Source organism: Lutra lutra, chromosome 3, assembly GCF_902655055.1.
Source record: "Lutra lutra chromosome 3, mLutLut1.2, whole genome shotgun sequence".
Taxonomy (NCBI): domain Eukaryota; kingdom Metazoa; phylum Chordata; class Mammalia; order Carnivora; family Mustelidae; genus Lutra; species Lutra lutra.
The window spans coordinates 125,272,493-125,291,531 of NC_062280.1; the positions used below are offsets into that span (position 1 = coordinate 125,272,493).

A 19,039-nucleotide genomic window follows, 5' to 3' on the forward strand; every position below is an offset into this window, starting at 1 on the left:
TAAAGGGGAAGCCCCTGCATCTCCCTCACACCTGTTTCTCTCTCTGGGTATACGTGGAGGGCTGGCAGGAGCAAGTGCCATCCAATGCTCCCCACCTCCTCTACCCACTTAAAGCAGAGCCCCACTTTGGGGCCCATTCCCTTAAAAGACAGGGTGTTTCTGAATATACCTTTCTAGGTCTACCTGCCTGGCAATGCCCTTAAACATGGACTTGTGCTAATAGTTCTGCCATTCTTTTGGCTGCATTAATGATCCATAGTTAGATACTTATGGATGCATTAAAAGCAACGCTAGGGGGGGAAAAGGAAGACTTGACCGTTTTTTCAGTGCCTGTGCAGAGCCAGGGACTTTAGACATTTTGTCTAATTCTCACAAAAATAATTTAAAAAAATATTTCTTCATTGTCTACTACATAGCAAGACAGTATAGGGTCACATCTAAAGCCAGATCTCCTCAGCCTGGATCTAGGCTGTGCGATTCTGGGCAAGTTACCTAACGTCTTAATGCCTCAGTGTACTGCACAGCAAAATAGGAATAATAGGACCTACCTCATGGGATTTTAGTGAGGATTAGCAAATGTGCCTGTGCGTGGCTCCCCATGTTTGCTGCTGTTATTACTATCTACAGTGGGTGTACTTTATGGGGCAGTATATTGTTTCCATTTTACAAATAAGGACAGAGAAGCTAAGTGGAGGTATATAACTTGCCAGGGACACACAGCTTGTGCGGGGCAGGGTTAGATTTGGAAGATGGGTATATGCAGCTCCTAAGAGTTTCCCGTGTTACACCAAAGCCAGAACACATTTCTTCCACTGAGTTTCTGTCACTCCAAGAGATTGTGGACATGCACATATACAGGGCCATCCAGCAGCATTTACTGATTAAAGAAAATATTACTGAAAATATTTGGCCTGACAACTAATAAACCATATGAAATGCGGGATGGTTCAGGAAGGCAGCTGGAATGGCCAGGAAAGGTGAGTCAAGCGTCCTTTGGGTTCCTGGAAATAAGGAGAGTTTCCCAGGAGAACAAAAGGTTAGTCATAGGAAACAGTCAGTGATAGGAAGGGGGGGGGGGGTAGAGGGAAAAAAAAGGGGTGGGGAGGAATTTCAGAGGAAGCAAGAAGCTGGTATCCAGGATGAAGAAGAGAAAAGAATGGCCAGGACTGCAGGTTTTTGGGAGAATGCACATTTGGATGATAGGGCAGAGATGGGAACCTGGGAAAGCCAGCCAAAGGGATGGGAACTGCGAGGGCAGCCATGGGGATGCCAGGAGAAGAGCAAGCAGGGGGCCCTAGACGCTTTGGAATGCCAACTTCCTTTCACACTTTTCCTTTCAGCTGTAAACTAAACTAAGGGCCTCAGGAGTAAATAAAAACGGGTGGAGGGGCGCCTGGGTGGCTCGGTGGGTTAAGCCGCTGCCTTTGGCACAGGTCATGATCTCAGGGTCTTGGGATTGAGCCCTGAGTCAGGCTCTCTGCTCAGTGGGGAGCCTGCTTCCCACCCCCCAACCCCCATTGTCTCTCTGCCTACCTGTGATCTCTGTCAAATAAATAAGTAAAATCTTTAAAAAAAAAAAAAAAGGAAGACTCGTGTACAAAAATTCAAAGTTAACTACAGAAGAGTATTCTCATTACATATAGCACATTGTTTGCTTTGGCGTTCCCACTCAGGATATAGTGTAACTTTTATTTTTAACAGCAAGTTAATTATAAAAACAAATATGGTCTAATAAATTAAATTCCACACAAAGTCATTATAAACATATCTTTGGAGTTAAGTGAGGTTCATCTATTATTTTTCCCCCCTTGAAGTGGAATACAGTGGCTTAAAAATTCGTACCACCAAGTTAAATTCAGCCCTTGGCATGCTTGGAAGACTCAGCTACTGACCAAGAACAAGGTAACCTGTGTTCTCTGGGGGCGCAAACTGTGTCTCCAGAAGGGAAAGGGGGAAGAGGGCAAGCGAGGACCTCCAGTATCTGCGAGGGCTATCAGGACGTCCTGCTAATAAGCGACTTTTTCACTGTCCACACTATAATTGGTTTACAGCCTTTTTTGTTTATTTATCCATAAGAGCTGCTGTTAAATGGCTCGGGAAGGCGCTCGCCTAATGGCTCAGTATCGCTCCTGGGCCTGTGGGAGGTGAGAGGGGCGCAGGCGTCAGCGGGGATTCAGAGCGGAAACGCATTTCACCTGTAATGGATTTGGCGATTTTATGATACCACAAGCTATATCCACAGCAGAAATACAATACACGCTCTTGCTCAATGGAAGGTTGTGCGGGGTGCGTTTTCTATGGCTATACGTTATAATTAGCCAATCCAAAAACCCTGTTGGCTTTGTCCCACCATAATCAATGGCTGTTTGACTCGTTTCCTGGGTCACTTGCTTAGGTAGTGAGCAGCAGACAATGCTAATTGTGAAAGTGAGAACGCACCTCCACGGAACACCTTCTGCACCCCCGCCCCTTCCCCCACGTTTTTGTTCAGTCCCGGGCTCCGGGTTTTTTTGTTTGTTTGTTTGTTTTTTTGTTTTGTTTTGTTTTGTTTTGTTTTAACCAGAGAGCGCGGTAGGCGGATTTGCTTTCTGCTGAGCGCCTCTTTTCTTTCTGCAGGGCCGAGCAAAAATATTAAATGCGAGCAAATGAAGCATCGAAATGGAGACCAATTTACAGAAATGTGCAATTAGACGAGAAGTGCAAAATAAACACTCTGGGTCGGGGGTGGCGGGGAGGCGGGGAGCGAGGGAGGAGGGGGGCAGTCTGCGGACTGAGTCCGGAGTTGCCGAGGGGGGAGGGGAAGAAGGGAAGAGTAGGGGGGAGGAAGGTGGCCGATCTTTGTCCCAAGCGGAGCTCGCCGCCCGCTCATAACCGCGTCTCCAAGTCAACCCGTGGCGACTTGGCAGATTATCTCCGAGGGTCAACACGCTGCGGCCGGGCAACCCCCCTCCGGCCCTGCCTGCTGATCGATGCGGTCACTCGCGGCCCGGCGATAGCGTCTGGTCCTCCGCGGCCGCCGCCAACAATGGATTCATTGACGCCGACGCTCAGAGATTAAGTACGCGCGTCCCACCGCATTTTTCTCCCCGGCCCCTAGGGCCGCAGGTGGCCCTTTTCCCTGAAGAAATCGCCGGAACTCCCCACACCTAACCGGCTTCCCTCAGTCGCGAGCGCGGGCACCAAAACGGCCGGGACTGCGCACGTCGCCGCCCAGGAGCGGGCCACTGGGTGCTTAGCCCTCTTCTAAACGCAAATGCTGAGACCGCACCTGCGTCGCACAAGGCAAGGAATTTGCGGAGAAGTCCAAATTCCCAACTGGTTTTTGGTTTTTAATAAAAAAGAGTATTTCAGAGTAGCGCACTCAAACCGTATGCATTTAATATCCCATATTTCCACAAGGAAAAAATATATTAAAATCTTCCTCGTAAAGGGCTGGATGTAGTCTATGGTTTGGCAAAGCCAGATTGCGGTGATTTCCCCTTAATGATTCCTGGTGGTTCACATCCCTCTTGCCAAGGCTTATCTGCAAATGTGTCCAGTTTTCCTAAAACCCTCCATGTTGGTTTGAGGAATGTGGTCCTTTTGGCAGGACCTGGTCCAAGGCCACTCAGAACGCCCTGGGCAAACGGGTCGTCTGCGTTGGTCATGCCCAGGCCAGGGCTTGGGTGCCACCGCGACCCGGAGATAGTCTGTCCGAATCGTCTGGTCCTATTTAATCGTCCTATTTAAATGAGGGCCCCAGAACACCCAGAAGTTACCGAACCAGTGGAAGCCCCAGATTGACGCTGTCAGAAAAACGCAGCGTTTTTAATTCTTTTCTAAACATTTCCCTCCTCTCTCGGACCTGCCTTATTTCAGTACGACGCTGGCGTAAGGGTTCTCCAGCTGACAGATCCCGGCTGGGTGTCAGGATCCCTGGAAAGCCATTACGGATCTGGAAACCCCATGTCAACCCGTCCCCTCCTCCCAGCCACAAGAGGTGACGCTACTTCTCCCCGCACCACAGCCGCCACATTAGGAAACTGCACTGAGTTGGCCAAATGAACCCCAATTTCCCATAATCAAAATTATAATGTCCTTCAGATTAAAAAAAATTTTTTAAAGCCACTGTGAACGATTCTGAAATTACAGTTTACACTCCAGAAGTCCCCCGAGCAGCCACAGATTTTAAAAAATGCAACATGCTGAATCTTTATGTAGTTACCTCACTGACATCACTGTGATTGTGTACAAATTTCATAAATAAAATAAGATCAGCTGCTTCGGACCGATAGAGGTCGGGTCTGTAAACTTTTTTGACCGTATTCCCTAACAGTTAAAGAGAAATTTAAATACACAACCTTGGCATAAGCATATTTATAAATTATATTAATAAACTAATGTATTATGTACATTATCGAACAAGGAAAATAGATCAAAGTATGATGAGAATATATTTCTATAACTGAATGTAAATCTTCATATTTTCAGGGGTGTTCCACTTTACACAGCCCTGCCAGCTGCGCATACAGGTGCGTGCGGTAAACTCAGCTGAAAGAGAAAATTGAAACAAATGCAGGTGCTCTTGGGCACCGGGCCTCGCTTCTTAAGGCAGTCCGCCAGGCCAATAATGGCCCCAGGCTGGGCCACGTGGGGCACAGCGGAGCCTATGGCGCGGCGGCCGGCCCGACAGTCCCCGCCGGTGGCGGGTTCCCTCGCCGAGCAGAGCGGAGCTGTCAAAGCGAGCAAGAGTGGCGCCGAGAGTGGGAGAGCTGCGCAGCTTCAACTCCCCGGCTCCAGCTCCCCACTGCTGGAGTCCAAGACCCGGAGGCAGCCATGAACAGCGAGGAGCAGTACTACGCAGCTACGCAGCTTTACAAGGACCCGTGCGCGTTCCAGCGGGGCCCCGCGCCAGAGTTCAGTGCCAGTCCCCCTGCGTGCCTGTACATGGGCCGCCAGCCCCCGCCGCCGCCGCCCCCGTTCCCGGGGACCCTGGGCGCTCTGGAGCAGGGCAGCCCTCCCGACATCTCCCCATACGAGGTGCCTCCCCTCGCCGACGACACCGCGGTGGCGCACCTCCACCACCTCCCAGCTCAGCTCACGCTCCCCCACCAGCCCGCCGGGCCCTTCCCGGACGGAGCTGAGCCAGGAGCCCTGGAGGAGCCCAGCCGCGTCCAGCTGCCTTTCCCGTGGATGAAGTCCACCAAGGCTCACGCGTGGAAAGGCCAGTGGGCAGGTAAGCCTGGCTCACCACCCCCTTTGTCCATACCCGCTTTCCAACGGGCTGCCCCTACCTCCAAACCTCCCCAGGACCCTCCACCCGTTCGTGTTCCCAGCCCCTATGGAGCACCCTGGATCAGACTAAACTACATAGGGAGCCAACTAGGCCATCCTACAGAAGTGCCTTTCTGGTCTCATTTGGAGCGTCCTTTCCACTCAGCTCTCCCCCTGGAAACTTAAACCCTTCTTTCCCTGTACACTGAACTTCAACAGCTGCGCACCCGCAGAAAGCTAAAGCCTGGCAGAGCTCCCGGCTTCAGACCCTCTGGATCCTCCTCCTCTGGGGGATGCGCCTGGCCGGGACTCCGCAGAGTGAGCGTCAGAGAAGCCGAGCAGGACTCTGGGATGCTTCCGACCCGGGCCTGGGCGCGCCTTTAGAGTCCTGGGCCCCCTCTGGCCCTGGGTGGCTTCATTACAGGAGTGCAGGCAGTCTCGGAGGCACCCCGTGGATGCAGAAAGGCAGGGAAGACAAACTGCAGCTAAGTTTGCAAAGGCGTTCGGCAGCCCGGGGTTGGGAGGCCGGAGGTGAGGGGACGCGGGGTGGGGGGGGGACGGGTACTCACCGCAAAACCAAGACCTGGCTGCTCAGCCTGGGAGACGAGCCGCTGTGAGAGGCGTCTGCGATGCTAGTTCACTTCTGAACACACGGAAACGTTCCAAGGGGTCTCCCCCACGCTGCTTCCCAGCAAGTAAGTTTGAGGAAGGAGATACCCTCCTTGCACCGCCGGTTCAGAGAGGCGTGAGCACTGGATCCCCGTGGCCCTAGGCGCCGGCGTGTCACCGAAGTCGTCCCGGGAGCCCGGAGGCTGAGGCGGGGAGCGACCCCCAGGCCCCTTCCCCGCCGCGAGCTGGCCGCGGGTTCCGACCGCTACACAATGTTATCGCTTCCGTGCCGCGGCCACTTGTGGTCACACCTGCATGGCGCGTAGCTGACTTTTCTCTTCCTTCCAGTAGTCGGGGGGTAGGAGAAAGAGGCTCAGGAGGGGACGCGCCCCCCACCCCAGAGTCCCGTCTGCCCCCGGTGCAGCCCGGCGAGCCTTGTGGGGTCCGGGCTCGCCCAGGGTCCCCGGGGCTCGCCTCTCCCCCTAGTTCACTTTCTCGCAAAGGCCGGGTGTGGAGTCAGGACGGGGCCAAATTCGGCGGCAGTCATCTCCACGTAGGGCGCAGCCCGGGGAAAAGGGGCACCCGACGCTGCCCGGCGCCTCTGCGTACTTACGCGGCGCGCGCGCGGCCGCCGCCGGAGGCTGGGGAGTCTTGGGAAATGCGGGATTCTTGGGAGGCGGGAGGACCAGGTCCCTCCACCCAGGGTGGGGGCTGGGGACGCGCATTTCCGGCATTCCCGGCCCTCCTAGGGAGGCCCCACCTGAAACATTCTGAAGCCGGGTAACTTCCCCACCCTACCGTGCTCTGGTGGAGCTTGGGCTCGGGCACACCTAAGGAGCCAGACTGTAAAATCCGATGGAAAATTGGCGGCCTTGCCCCGGAATGGGGGGAACCTCGAAAGGCTGACCTCAGGTTGCAGAGTCAAAACAGAGGCCTTTGCTAGAACCCTCTGACCTGCTACAAGTGCAGCCCAGGGGGAAGGGGCCAACCCCCTTTCCTGGACGCTGCCTGTCGGGTGCTCCTGTGGCCTAGAAGTCCTCCCCGAAAACTCTGGAACGAGCAGAGCTTCAAGCGTCACGAACGTGCCTGCCCACTCCTAGTGGGGTTTCAAACCCCTGAGGAGACTAACGTGATCAAAGGGCTTCCATTCGTAGTAAAGATATGAATACTAACAACAAAACTATAGGAACTTTTGAAAACGTCGACCTAAAAAATGAACCGCATAAGCCTCGCTAGCGGGTTTGTCCCTAAACCAGCCTCACCCTGCGCCTTACCGAAGGGCGCAGACGTGGGGACTCCTGACATCTTCTCCATACCACCACCAACAGCCTCCATCCCCTGCCAACTTGTCCTGAGTAGAGGTCTCCTGGGGTAGTGGATCCTGTCCCAGTGGCTCACAGCACCTCCATGACCCCAGCAGAAGAGGGCTAGAGCCCCTAGAGATTGTGGATTGAATTTAAAAATCTCGGAGGGCCTTTTTAACTTTCCTATAAGGCTCCCTTGCTTCTCTCCCGTGCCCAGAAAAGCTTAGAAGTGTAAGCCTCTGGAGATGCTCCCCAGGACTCTTCTGCTGACTCCGACCCAAGCCTCAGCCTTGGGTTCTGGGCACCTCCTTTTGGCCTGGGGGGAAACCCTCCCACCCAAACACACCTGTACTAGCTTTTCAATTCCCTAAATTTTCCTAACAGTCACAAGAGAAATATCCCAGACTCTGTCCTAAGACAAGCAGATTTAGACATCTTCCTAGAATGTTAGAACTTAACTCGACCACAGGGTGCATTCGGTACCAAGCAGAAAAAGCAAAAAAGCTCAAGGCCTGGAGCACAGCGGCAAACAGCAGGTGTGCAGCGGTAATTTGGGTAATTTGCCGGGCCAGTGGTTTCTTCCTTGCCACCCGGGTATAGAGCTGGAATGCCTGAGCCTTTGACTACCACTACCCCGTCCTCCATAGAGCTCTTGGTTGCCAGTGGGAACCCGACCCCTGAGGCTCCCCGCTCACCTTTTCAGCATTTGGAGCTCAGGACGCAGATGTCCGGGCTGACAGGGTCATTCCTCAGGGTGCAGAATCGTTTTCGTTCTTCTCCAGGGCAGAGATCCAGCGGAGATGAAAACAATTATAGAGAATTATAGAGAATTTACCAGCTATTGAGTTGGGGATGATTATGACAATATATATAGAGAGATAACGCATGGTTAGATGTGACAATATATGTCATAAGCTCAGCGTTCTTATTAGCTCAAGGTTTTTCACAGTGAGGGTTGCACTTATAAGTTGATCGTGAAATCAGTTACATGGGCCAAGATATTTTTAGAAAACAAAATAGTAAAAATAGTTTATAAAAATATTTTATATATTTAGTATTTACTATATATATTTACTATTTACTATTAATACATCTATTAATAGTAAACAATAGTTTATACCAAATACACAAATTTTAATATATAAATATATATTAATGATAATATATTTAAAATATATATATTTTTAAAGATTTTATTTATTTATTTGACAGAGATCACAAGTAGGCAGAGAGGTAGGCAGAGAGAGAGGAAGGGAAGCAGGCTCCCTGCTGAGCAGAGAGCCTGATGCGGGGCTGGATCCCAGGACCCTGGGATCAAGACCTGAGCTGAAGGCAGAGGCTTTAACCCACTGAGCCACCCAGGAGCCCCTATTAAAAATATACTAATAGTAAACTATTCTTTACTATTATTAAGATATATTAATAGTAAATAGTGAATATATTACATAGTATATAGCAAATATATCTAAATATTAATAGTAAACAGTAATTTACTATTAATATATTTTATATAGTTGCTATATAGTATGTACTATATATATTACTATGTACTATTTATATATATATTAATAATAGTAAACAGTAGTTTACTATTAGATAGTATAATATGTGGTAAAGGTTGGTTTTATGTCCAGAAATTTTTTTTAGTGTTCAATAATTTATCAGTTGCGTATGTCCTGAATTTTTTTTGTGTCAGTTCTATGTCAGTGTGCGAACCAGGTAGTGATCTGAAATGTATTCTTACTGTGGGTCATCATTAGAAAGCTATGGTTTTTAAAATTCTTACATTAAATACATTTGTTGCCTTTGTACAATCCAGTAGGTTTAGATATCTATTGTGTGTGCATTTAAATCACCATCAACCTAAACACTGCTAGGAGAACCCACTGAAAAGTCACTGGTTGACAGAGCCCAGGACTTGCTCACAGAGAGAGCCTGAGGGCATGCACAGCTTTGACCTCCAAGAAAAGGTGACCTTGGGCCCCTGGGTGGCTCAGATGGTTAAATGTCTGCCTTCAGCTCAGGTCATGATCCCAAGGTCCTCAAATGGAGCCCTTAGTCGGGCTCTCTGCTTGGTGGGGAACCTGCTTCTCCCTCTCCCTCTTACGCTCCCCCTGCTTGTGCTCTCCCTTTGTCAAATAAATAAATAAAATCTTAAGAAAAGAGGGGGGAAAAAAGGAAAGGAAAAGAAAGAAAAAATAGGCAACCTTTACTAGAGAAGGGCTGCAGGAGCCCAGGCTGAGCTCTGGGATAGGAGGTTGCGCTGGGTGGTAGGAGTACCTGGGAGGACCAGGGCTCCCAGGATTGGGGCTGAAGTGTTCGTCTTTGGGGTTGGGGCAGGAGGGGCCAGGGGTCCAGGGACCACACTCACGTGCCCTGTCGCCCACAGGCGGCGCCTATGTTGCAGAGCCAGAAGAAAACAAACGGACACGTACTGCCTACACGCGTGCGCAGCTGCTGGAGCTGGAGAAGGAGTTCCTGTTCAATAAATACATTTCGAGGCCCCGCAGGGTGGAGCTGGCCGTCATGCTGAACTTGACCGAGAGACACATCAAGATCTGGTTCCAAAACCGCCGCATGAAATGGAAAAAGGAGGAGGACAAGAAGCGCAGCTGCGGGCCAGCGGCTGGGGGTGGCACAGATGCTGACCCGGAGCAGGACTGTGCAGTGACCTCAGGTGAGGAGCTGCTGGCGCTGCCGCCGTCGCTGCCCCCCGGTGGTGCTGTGCCGCCCGCTGTCCCCGCCGCCACCCGAGAAGGACGCCTGCCGCCTGGCCTTAGCACGTCACCACAGCCCTCCAGTGTCGCGCCCCTGCGACCTCAGGAACCCCGATGAGAGATGGGGGCTCCTCCTGGCCAGGCGGCTTCAACCACTGGGAAAGAGGGGGAGCAGTGGTCGGCCCTGGGTGTGGACAACCAGCCCTGGCCCCCTGGCTGTTCAAGGAGCCAGGAACTGCCTTGGCCAACCCGGATGGAAGGGGAGAACTCGAGTTCTCAGGCGTCTGTGCCAATTGGGGCGCCTTGGGGAGACACTGGCAGACCTTCTGGAAGGAGAAGAAAGGTTTTCTGTAATATCTGGGGCCTCTTCCGGTGATATTGTTGGACTGCCGACATCTGCTGCTGCTGCTGTGCAGGTCCTAGCACTCCAGAACCATGGACCTCTTTAGAGAAGCCAGCTCTTCAAAAGACCTCAGAAACTACAAGCTGGAATGCTCCCCAACACACTGCAAGCAGGCTAGATGGAGGGCTTTAATCTGTCCTGAAACAGAGCCAATTTTACTCAGGCTTCCGCCTTAAAGCTTAGAAATAATTGAAAGGAAACTTCTAAGGTTTCAAAGTGAAATTGATGCCCATGAAATAGAGTAATTCCTCCTCCACTTCCTCCTCCCTTTGTCTTCCTTTTCCTTTTTAAAAATTCTTTTTAGCGTAGCCTCATACTTCACCAGCTCACCTCCTTCTGTCTGCATCTCTTTCCTCCAAAGAAGAGGACATCTTGCCAGGGTGGCTTGGGCAACAGCAGAGCTGGAATATAAAGGCCTTGCCAGAGTCCCTGTACATCCAGAGGGCACTTAGGAGATGAGTCTAGAGCAAGGGATTTGGGGGGGAAAGATACCCCCCACACACCCAGCCATCACTAAACTGAAGCTATTTGGAGCTTTCTTTTTAGGTTGTGGATTTAGTTGCTAGTCTCAGGACAGGACAGGCTGTATGAAAGGCGAGCAGCATGGCCTGACCCACCTTGGGAACTACTCACAGAGACGGTATGATTCCTACACCTTTAGAAATGGTGAACATGTACGTGGTTGGGGAGTTTGAAAGCTGGTTATTTTTATTTAAAGTTATAAAATTACCTGAGAGTTCTTTACAACCAGGTCTGTAATTTCCACGTCAGTTGCTTGTTTCAGGGTCCGGGCCTTGTGTTCAGCTGATGTTTGTGGAAAACAATTAATAAATATGGATGACATGGAAAAGAAATGCAAACTGATTTCCCTCACTTTGTATCAGATTTTCTTGCCACACAATGATTCCATTTCTTTTTCTTTCTTTCTTTCTTTCTTTCTTTCTTTCTTTCTTTCTTTCTTTCTTCCTTCCTTCCTTCCTTCCTTCCTTCCTTCCTTTCTTCCTTTCTTCCTTTCTTCCTTTTTCCCCTTCCCCCTCCCCCTCCTCCTCCTCCTTCTTCTTCTTTTTCATTAAAGCAGCATTTATTTGCTTGGTACTAACCAGGGAAGAGGGGGCAATTTGCCTCAGAAGAGTCTCCACCCCAGGAGCCCAGAGGCCAGCAGTGTTTTGTATTAGGGGCAAAGAGGCCCCGATTTAGTTGGCTTCTGATCTTTGGGGCCCCCTGCTCCTCCCTCTGCTGCGCGGAAAGGCGCCACTTGAGCGCTCCCACCCTTGCAGGCCATTGCCTCGCTCCCAGCGGTCACTGTTACTGTCTTTGCAAAGAGATGGCAGGGCTTGTTCTTGTTTTGTCGTTGGTTTTGCTTTTGTTTTGCTGTTTTTGTTTCTTGAGAGAAAGAAACTGAGTCCTAATGCCCCACCCAAGTAGAGGAAGCCCCATCCACCAGAAAGGGGGACTTTCTCATCAATGAGATACCTCACTGGGGAGACGATGACCTTGCCCTGCAGCTTTGCCACTGGGCTCTGGAGTCAAGCAAATCTGCCTTCACATCTGTGTCCCTCAAATACCAACCAGTGCCTTGATAAAAATTATTCAAATTCCTGTGCCTCAATTTCCCTATCTGCAAAGTGGAAGTAAATACTACATCACAGAGTTGTGAGATTGAAACCAAAGAACACATGTAAAGTGTTGGGTTTTTTTTTTTTTTTAAGATTTTGTTTATTTATTTGACAGAGACACACAGCGAGAGAGGGAATACAAGCAGAGGGAATGGGAGAGGGAAAAGCAGGCTCCCTGTGGAGCAGGGAGTCTGATGCAGGGCTGGATCCCAGGACCCTGGGATCATGACCTGAGCCAAAGGCAGATGCTTAGTGACTGAGCCTCCCAGGTGCCCTGCTTGTAAAGTGTTTAATTCACTATCTAGAAATAGCCATCCTTCCACATTGTTTTATGACATCATTGTTTCTGAACCAAGCCAGGAGTGGCTGCTGCAGAGATTCCGCTGGGTCTCCTGCCAGCCCTAAAGCCCCTCTCCTTTGACAAATCCCCACGCTGTCGCTGTTAATGTGACTTGTTCATACAACCAGTGAGCCTTAACACTTCCTAGTTTTTTGACTTCCTCATAAATAAACTCTTCTGATTTCCCACAGCAACCATCCCTAGGTAAGTGAAACTATCCTCCTTTTACACAAGGGAAGCTGATGCTGGGTGGGGAGGGCTGGCCGAAGCGCAGCCACCCCATTGGTGGAGGCGCGGAGACTCGTCTTCGGAGGCCAAGGACGGTGCCAGGGCTCCAGAACAAACCAGCCTCCCTCTCTGAGGCTCGCATCCCAAACACCGACTGCGCGGTGGCCTCTCCGCGCGGGCTGAAGAGTTCGCCAACCCAAAGAGAAGTGTGAGTCGCCTGGGGCGGGCTTGGGGGACCGAGGGCGCAGGTGTCCGCGCAGGTGCTGACTCCGGGTCAGGCGTGTGGTCTCCAACTGCTCAGTACCGGGTTCCGGATCTCTAAGCTTCGCCGAGAGCGCAGTTCCGCGGCTTAGCTGCGACTCCGAGACCTGCTGCCAGAGCAGAGCCTCCCACGGAGAAGGGCTCCAGCTTTCAAGTCCCTGCGCCCACGGCATGCAATCCAGGAAATTTAGGGGCTTCTTGAGCTAATCACTTAATGATCTGTGTCCTCTTCCATAATATGGGCTCAAACCGGGATAATTTGGGATGATGTCTTTGAAGTGTTTATTACGGAGCCTGGCGCCTCGTTGCCAGTATCCGCGGTCGAGTGAGGATGGTGGCAGTGGCAGAGGTGAGCTGATGTTGTCAGTAAAGGCCAGCCTTCCACGGAGACCCAAGGAGACAGCACAGAGCGGAGCCCAGCCGGCCAGATGAGCCTGAAAAAGAGGAAGAACGAAGGACGAGCTCCCGGGTCGAGAGAGCCACTGGGTACTTCACCGGAGCGGCGGAGACGGGGCGGAGGACTTTGTCACCAACTCTTTTGGCCTCTCTGGGCTAGGTCAGGCCCCACAGGGCGAACCACGTAGGGCTCACGGCGAACCTCCAATTCTGAGTGGCCACCGTCGGCCAAATGCAGGCGAACCGTGGGCCCGAGTGGCGGGGGCACTTGGAGCCCCAAGCCCAAACCCACGCACAGAGCCTAGTCTCCGGAGCGAGGGGGCCGGTAAAATTGAGATCTCCCAGGAGCCCATTAAACAAAACAAAACAGCCGGCGGGGCCTTGAGAAGGGCCTCTTTTTGCCAATCAAGGGATCTCCAGGTCCCAGAACTCCTCAGATGACCCTGGTACCTGCCTCTCCCGTAACGCTGTCAGCCTCCCTCTGCTCTTGCGGCTGGGCAAGCTTCTCTCCGGGAAGGAAGAGACACCGGTAGCCTTCGAAAGCTCTCGGGAAAATTGTTCTCGGCTGGGAAGATGCGCTACGGGAACTCCGCACTCACTTCCCTCGCGCAAGTGCATGCGGGTCGGGCGACACGACCACAGGACCGCGGGGCCTCTGTTCACCGCGCAGACAAGCAATCCCAGGAGCGTCCGCCTGCACCTCCACTCCGGTCCAAGCCGGATGATCATCCAAGGGGGAGCCACAAGGCCTGCCATGCCCCGCACCTCCGGAATCTACGACCCAGCGTGGGTGGAGCGCCATGCGCGCTGGTGGAGCCGAGATGAGCGCTCCCCGCGCGCGCGCCTACTGCGGCATGGTCCCCAGCTCTCGCCAGAAGTGCCGGTCGGGGATTTGGAAAATTCGGCACAGAGCTCCTCACCACACACACTCCAAGCCATCGAGAGAGTGGGAGCCGGGGTGGAGAACACAGGAACGCACCCCGCTGTGCAGGCGGGAGACTGAGCTACCGGACTTCTTGTGAATAGCGCCGTGATCACACGGTGCCAGGTATAGGGCACAGCAAACAAAAATCTCTTTTTCTTCTGAAATATGGTTCTTCCTGTCAGTTTGCTAACAGTTACATGAAGAAGTTCTCACCTTAAAAGCCAAATTCATACCGTGCAATAATAATGCCTGAAAGTTGGGATTTTCAGGATCTGCCTATAGTTCTTCGCAGATTTAATACCTGTAACTCGCTTGGACCTTTCAATCCGGTACTGGTGCCCGGATGCATGCAGCAACATTTATTGGGCTCTTACTCTGTGCTGCGCACCTCTGTAAATCCTACATGTGCTCGCTCTGGAAATGCTCACAGTTTTAAAAAATCGGATCACTTCTCCTAATGGTCTCTGCGGTCATGGAGATTGAATTGATGATCTGTGAACTTACCTGGATAAATAGGAATTCACTCGGGATTCCCAGATTTCTCCTTTTGAACCACAAGGGCTGTTTTGTTTTCCCAAGTTAATTTTGGCCACCTTGGTCTGGCGCTGTCACCCTCCCGAGATCTCCTCTTCAACGAATTCAGTTCAATGCATGTAAGTTCCAATGAAATTGAAGCATTGCACTGCTCTTTCAAGTTGATGAAATCTACCCGTTCTTATATTTCCATTCCCTCATTCTCTCTCTCCTCTTTTCTTTCTCCCTAGATCTTTGGGTCTATGTAGGTGTGGTTTGTGTCTTAGAGTGAGTCTCCCTATCTTTGCCTGTTTGGTTATGCCTATGTATGTTTGTGAGACTATGTTTAGGGTGCATCTTAAGTGGGTTTCAATGGTGACACTGGTCAATGTGTATCTGAGGACCAGAGACACCCTCCTATATACTCATTTTTTCCCCCCTGTCCAGCACAGCTATCTCCCAAGTGTCTGATGATATCGCTGCTATTGAAAACTGTCCACTCAGGGGGCACCTAGGTGGCTCAGTGGGTTAAAGCCTCTGCCTTCGGCTCAGGTCAGGATCCCAGGGTCCTGGAATCGAGCCTCACATCGGGCTCTCTGCTCAGCAGGGAGCCTGCTTCCCTTCCTCTCTCTCTGCCTGCCTCTCTGCCTACTTGTGATCTCTGTCAAATAAATAAATAAAATCTTTAAAAAAAGAAAAGAAAAGAAAAGAAAACTGCCCACTCAGGTAACAGTCTCAGTTCATTGTGTTGACACAATGTCTAAAGGCAGGAAAAGCTGTCTGTGCACAGCTTGGAACTTTGATGGAGTCTGACTGCTAAAGTGTGGTATGAGTGCATAAAGAATTAAACTTTTCCTTTCTAACAAAAATCTCACAACTGAGGTCTTTCATACTCCAACAGTAACATCTAGAAACCCTCCCGAAAATATAAGTAGTAAGAAGGGTCAGAAGAGGGAAATTCTGTGTTGACACTGAATCAAATTTTACTGAAACTCATTCTGGCAAGCTACATCTGGGGGCAATCAATATAATGGGAAACTGAGGCAGGGCAACAGGAAGCCGGAAGGTCTTCCTGCAGAGGAACTAACTAGGTGGGATACATAGCCTCTTAGCTGGTCACCTTCAGGAAATTGCTACACGTGGACAGCTTGAGTAGTGGGAAATGACGTGCAGGTGGGTAGGAATGGGAGGTCAAGTTCTACTACCAATAACTATTTTAAGAGTGAAAGTGGCTGGCTGAAATGTTTTTTTTGAGCTACCTACTGATAACCTGTCAATGCCAGGTTCCCATATTAAAATAACTTATATTTATATATCATGAGATAGAATGGGCAGAATTAAATTTTATTCCTTTTCTTATTAAAATTATTTTTCTCTAGAAATGAGATGCCATGGCTTTTGAAAAGATAGGTACCTCAAACCTTAAGCGATATTTTATACTTCAGATTCAATTGCTTGGAGTCTTTCCCTAGACATGAACATATGGAGACCTTAAATATATGTTATCTCATCAGCATGCATTCAAGATTCTTGCGTGCATTATAGAATACACAGAACTCTACTTCTAGTGATAATTACATACGATAATTTTGGTGTGAGTAAATATTAAGTTAAAGACCTTAAGATAGGGAGACCATCCCAGGTTATCTGGTAGGCCCAATCTGATCACAGGAGACCTTAAAAGCAGAGAACTTTTTCTAGGTACAATCTGAAAGATGCTGCAGAAGGGAGAGTCAGAGAGATTCCAGGTGTGGGAGGATTTGATGTTCCATTGCTGGCTCTAGGATTTAGGGACCCAGGTACAAGGACTGGAGAGAGGCCTCTAGAAGCAAAAAGATGCCCCAACTGAGAGTTGGCAAGAAAATGGGACCTCAGTCCTACACCCCTAGGGCCTGCGTTCTGCCAGAAGCCTGAATTGTCCCGAGTCCTCCTAGCAGAGACCATTTAGCCAGCAACTTGATTTTGACCATGTGAACCCTGGAGTAGAGACACACAATGAGCCAAAGGGGGCTTTTGACCTTCAGAAACAGGAAGATAATAAATCTGTGTTGTTTTAAGCTGTTAAATGTGTGCTGGTTTGTTATTACAGCAATAGAAAATGCATAGGGTTCCCTTTACTTTAATGACAGTTCAAAGAAGTCACAACATTCTTGCTGACACTTGAGTAACAAGACTCAGTTACTGAGAACACCTACCTGCACAGCAGGCTGGAAAATGTAGTCTTTATTCTGGATGGCCATTTGTTTAATTAAAAATGGGAGGGGAGGGGCATCTGGGTGGTTCAGTCAGTTAGGCCTCTGACTTCAGCTCAGGTCATGATCCAAAGTCTCAGGATCAAGCCCCACATTGGGCTCCCCATTCAGTGAGGAGTCTGCTTCTCCCTTTGCCCCTCCCCCCGCTCATGCTCTCTCTCTCTCTCTCTCTCTCTTTTTCAAATAAATAAATAAAATCTAAAAAGAAAAAAAATGGGAGGGAAGAGAATTAAAGAAGGAAGGGTAGATGGCTCTACCACTATTACCAAGAGTCTATATAAAAATTGTCGCTTTAGGGGCGTCTGGGTGGCTCAGTTGTTAAGCATCTGCCTTCAGTTCAGGTCATAATCCTAGGGTCCTGGGATCGAGCCCCTCATCAGGCACACCGCTAGGCGGGAAGCCCACTTCTCTGCCTCTGACTCCCCCTGCTTGTGTTCCCTTTCTCGCTGTGTCTCTATCAAATAAATAAAATCTTAAAAAAAAAAAAAAAGTAAATTGGGGGAAATACCCACGTCACAGGATTGCTATGAGAGTTAAGTGTGTGAAAAGTACTTTTTAATATGAAATGGGCCCTGGATGTCATATGTAATTATAAAACACTGGATCTCCCCTTCCTATGTGTCAGTGGTTTTCCAACAATAGCTTGCAACCTCTTAGTCATTGATGAAGCCAGTTCACTGGGTTATCAAATTTCTAAAAAACTAAATAAAAAAGAAATAGTACATTATACTTAGTGAGCACTGCTTCATGAAACTTTTTTCAGTCATGTGCATAAGTGTCTAATAAGTCATTGTACAAAATATATTTCACCTTGGTTGTCATACAAAGTTTTGAAAACAGTGCTGAGTGGTGCTTGATCTTTATTTTATCTATTTTAACCTTTTGTGTTTAAATGTCCTATTTAGTATGTGCCTTTGTTGCAAACCAACTGAAATCCTCTTTGGAAGGAGAAAGTTGGACTAGAAATGAGAAAGAAAGGGGGCGGGGCACCTGCATGGCTCAGTTGGAAGAGTGCATGAGCATGTGACTCTTGATCTCAGGGTCATGAGTTCAAGTCCCCAGTGGATGTAGAGATTACTTAAATAAATAAAGTCAAAAGAAAGAACCAAAAAAAAAAAAAAAAAGAAAAGTGAGGGGAGAACTCATGTCAAACACTTTTAAATCCAAATGCAATCATTAAGCTCTTATTTCTTGGTCTCAAACTCACCTTTTTATTATTTTTTTAAGATTTTATTTATTTATTTGACAGAAGAGATCACAAGTAGGCAGAGAGGCAGGCAGAAAGAGAGGGAGGAAGCAGGCTCCCCGCTGAGCAGAAAGCCCAATGCGGGGCTCGATCCCAAGACCCTGGGATCATGACCTGAGCCAAAGGCAGAGGCTTTAACCCACTTAGCCACCCAGGCGCCCCTCAAACTCACCTTTTTAAACTCTCCTTTGTGATGTTGGGGCTGACCCCACAAAAAACTGCATTTCTCCTTCGGCAACTGGCTGTGGGTTTGGTTCTGTCAACCAGTAGGAGGCACTAGAGGGAGGTTTGATGGCACAAGGCAGGAAGGAGGACTTGTTTCTGCTTCTTCACTTCAGTGAGAGGCAGGACCTGCTTCTTCTGACAGTGCCAGTTTTGTCCATTAGCAACAGCTCATTCCAGTTTGGAATTTTCTGGAATCAACACCTCCACAAGGGCATCAACAATCTCCCAAAGACATCATAGCCTTTGGCCAGCAGTCCCTCCTCAGAGATCTCAGCTCTAGGAGGCATCCCCTTCAAGTTTCTAAGTTTTCATATTTACAACCTCTTTGTTTCATTGTCCCAGCCCTAACAGGGTCGCTGGGACCTTCATGTTCTTTTTTTCACTCATAGTTTCTCATGTCTGATTCTTCTCCCTGGGGGGTAACTTGTGTTGTCTCTGTCTCCCGATCAGACCTTGGACCAGGAGGCAATTCAGTGTGCTTTGTGGGTAAGGATGGATCATGAAAGGGGAGAGATTAGATTTATCTTTCTCGTTCAGCTTCTAAACTTCCCTGAGCATGCCTTCTTGACTCCTTGGAAACCCCATGTGGACTGGGGTCAAGACAGCCAAGACCAGCCAAGACAAAACACTCAGGTGTTTTCCTGGAAACTCAGGAAAACACCACTCATGTGGAAACAGCTGACTACTTAGCTTATCCATTTAAAGACTGGACTTAGAAATTGAATTGTTCTTAATATTATGTTTTTATGCT

General features: G+C 49.6%; 1 protein-coding gene across 1 annotated transcript; it reads left to right on the plus strand.

Moving 5' to 3' along the window:
• The first annotated feature begins 4,667 nt into the window (after positions 1-4,667).
• Positions 4,668-11,159, plus strand: PDX1 (pancreatic and duodenal homeobox 1). The gene is made up of 2 exons (XM_047723008.1): positions 4,668-5,215; positions 9,556-11,159. The coding sequence occupies exons 1-2, from the start codon at positions 4,816-4,818 to the stop codon at positions 9,999-10,001; spliced, it is 846 nt and encodes a 281-aa protein (XP_047578964.1). The 5' UTR covers positions 4,668-4,815; the 3' UTR covers positions 10,002-11,159.
• The last annotated feature ends 7,880 nt before the right edge of the window (positions 11,160-19,039 follow it).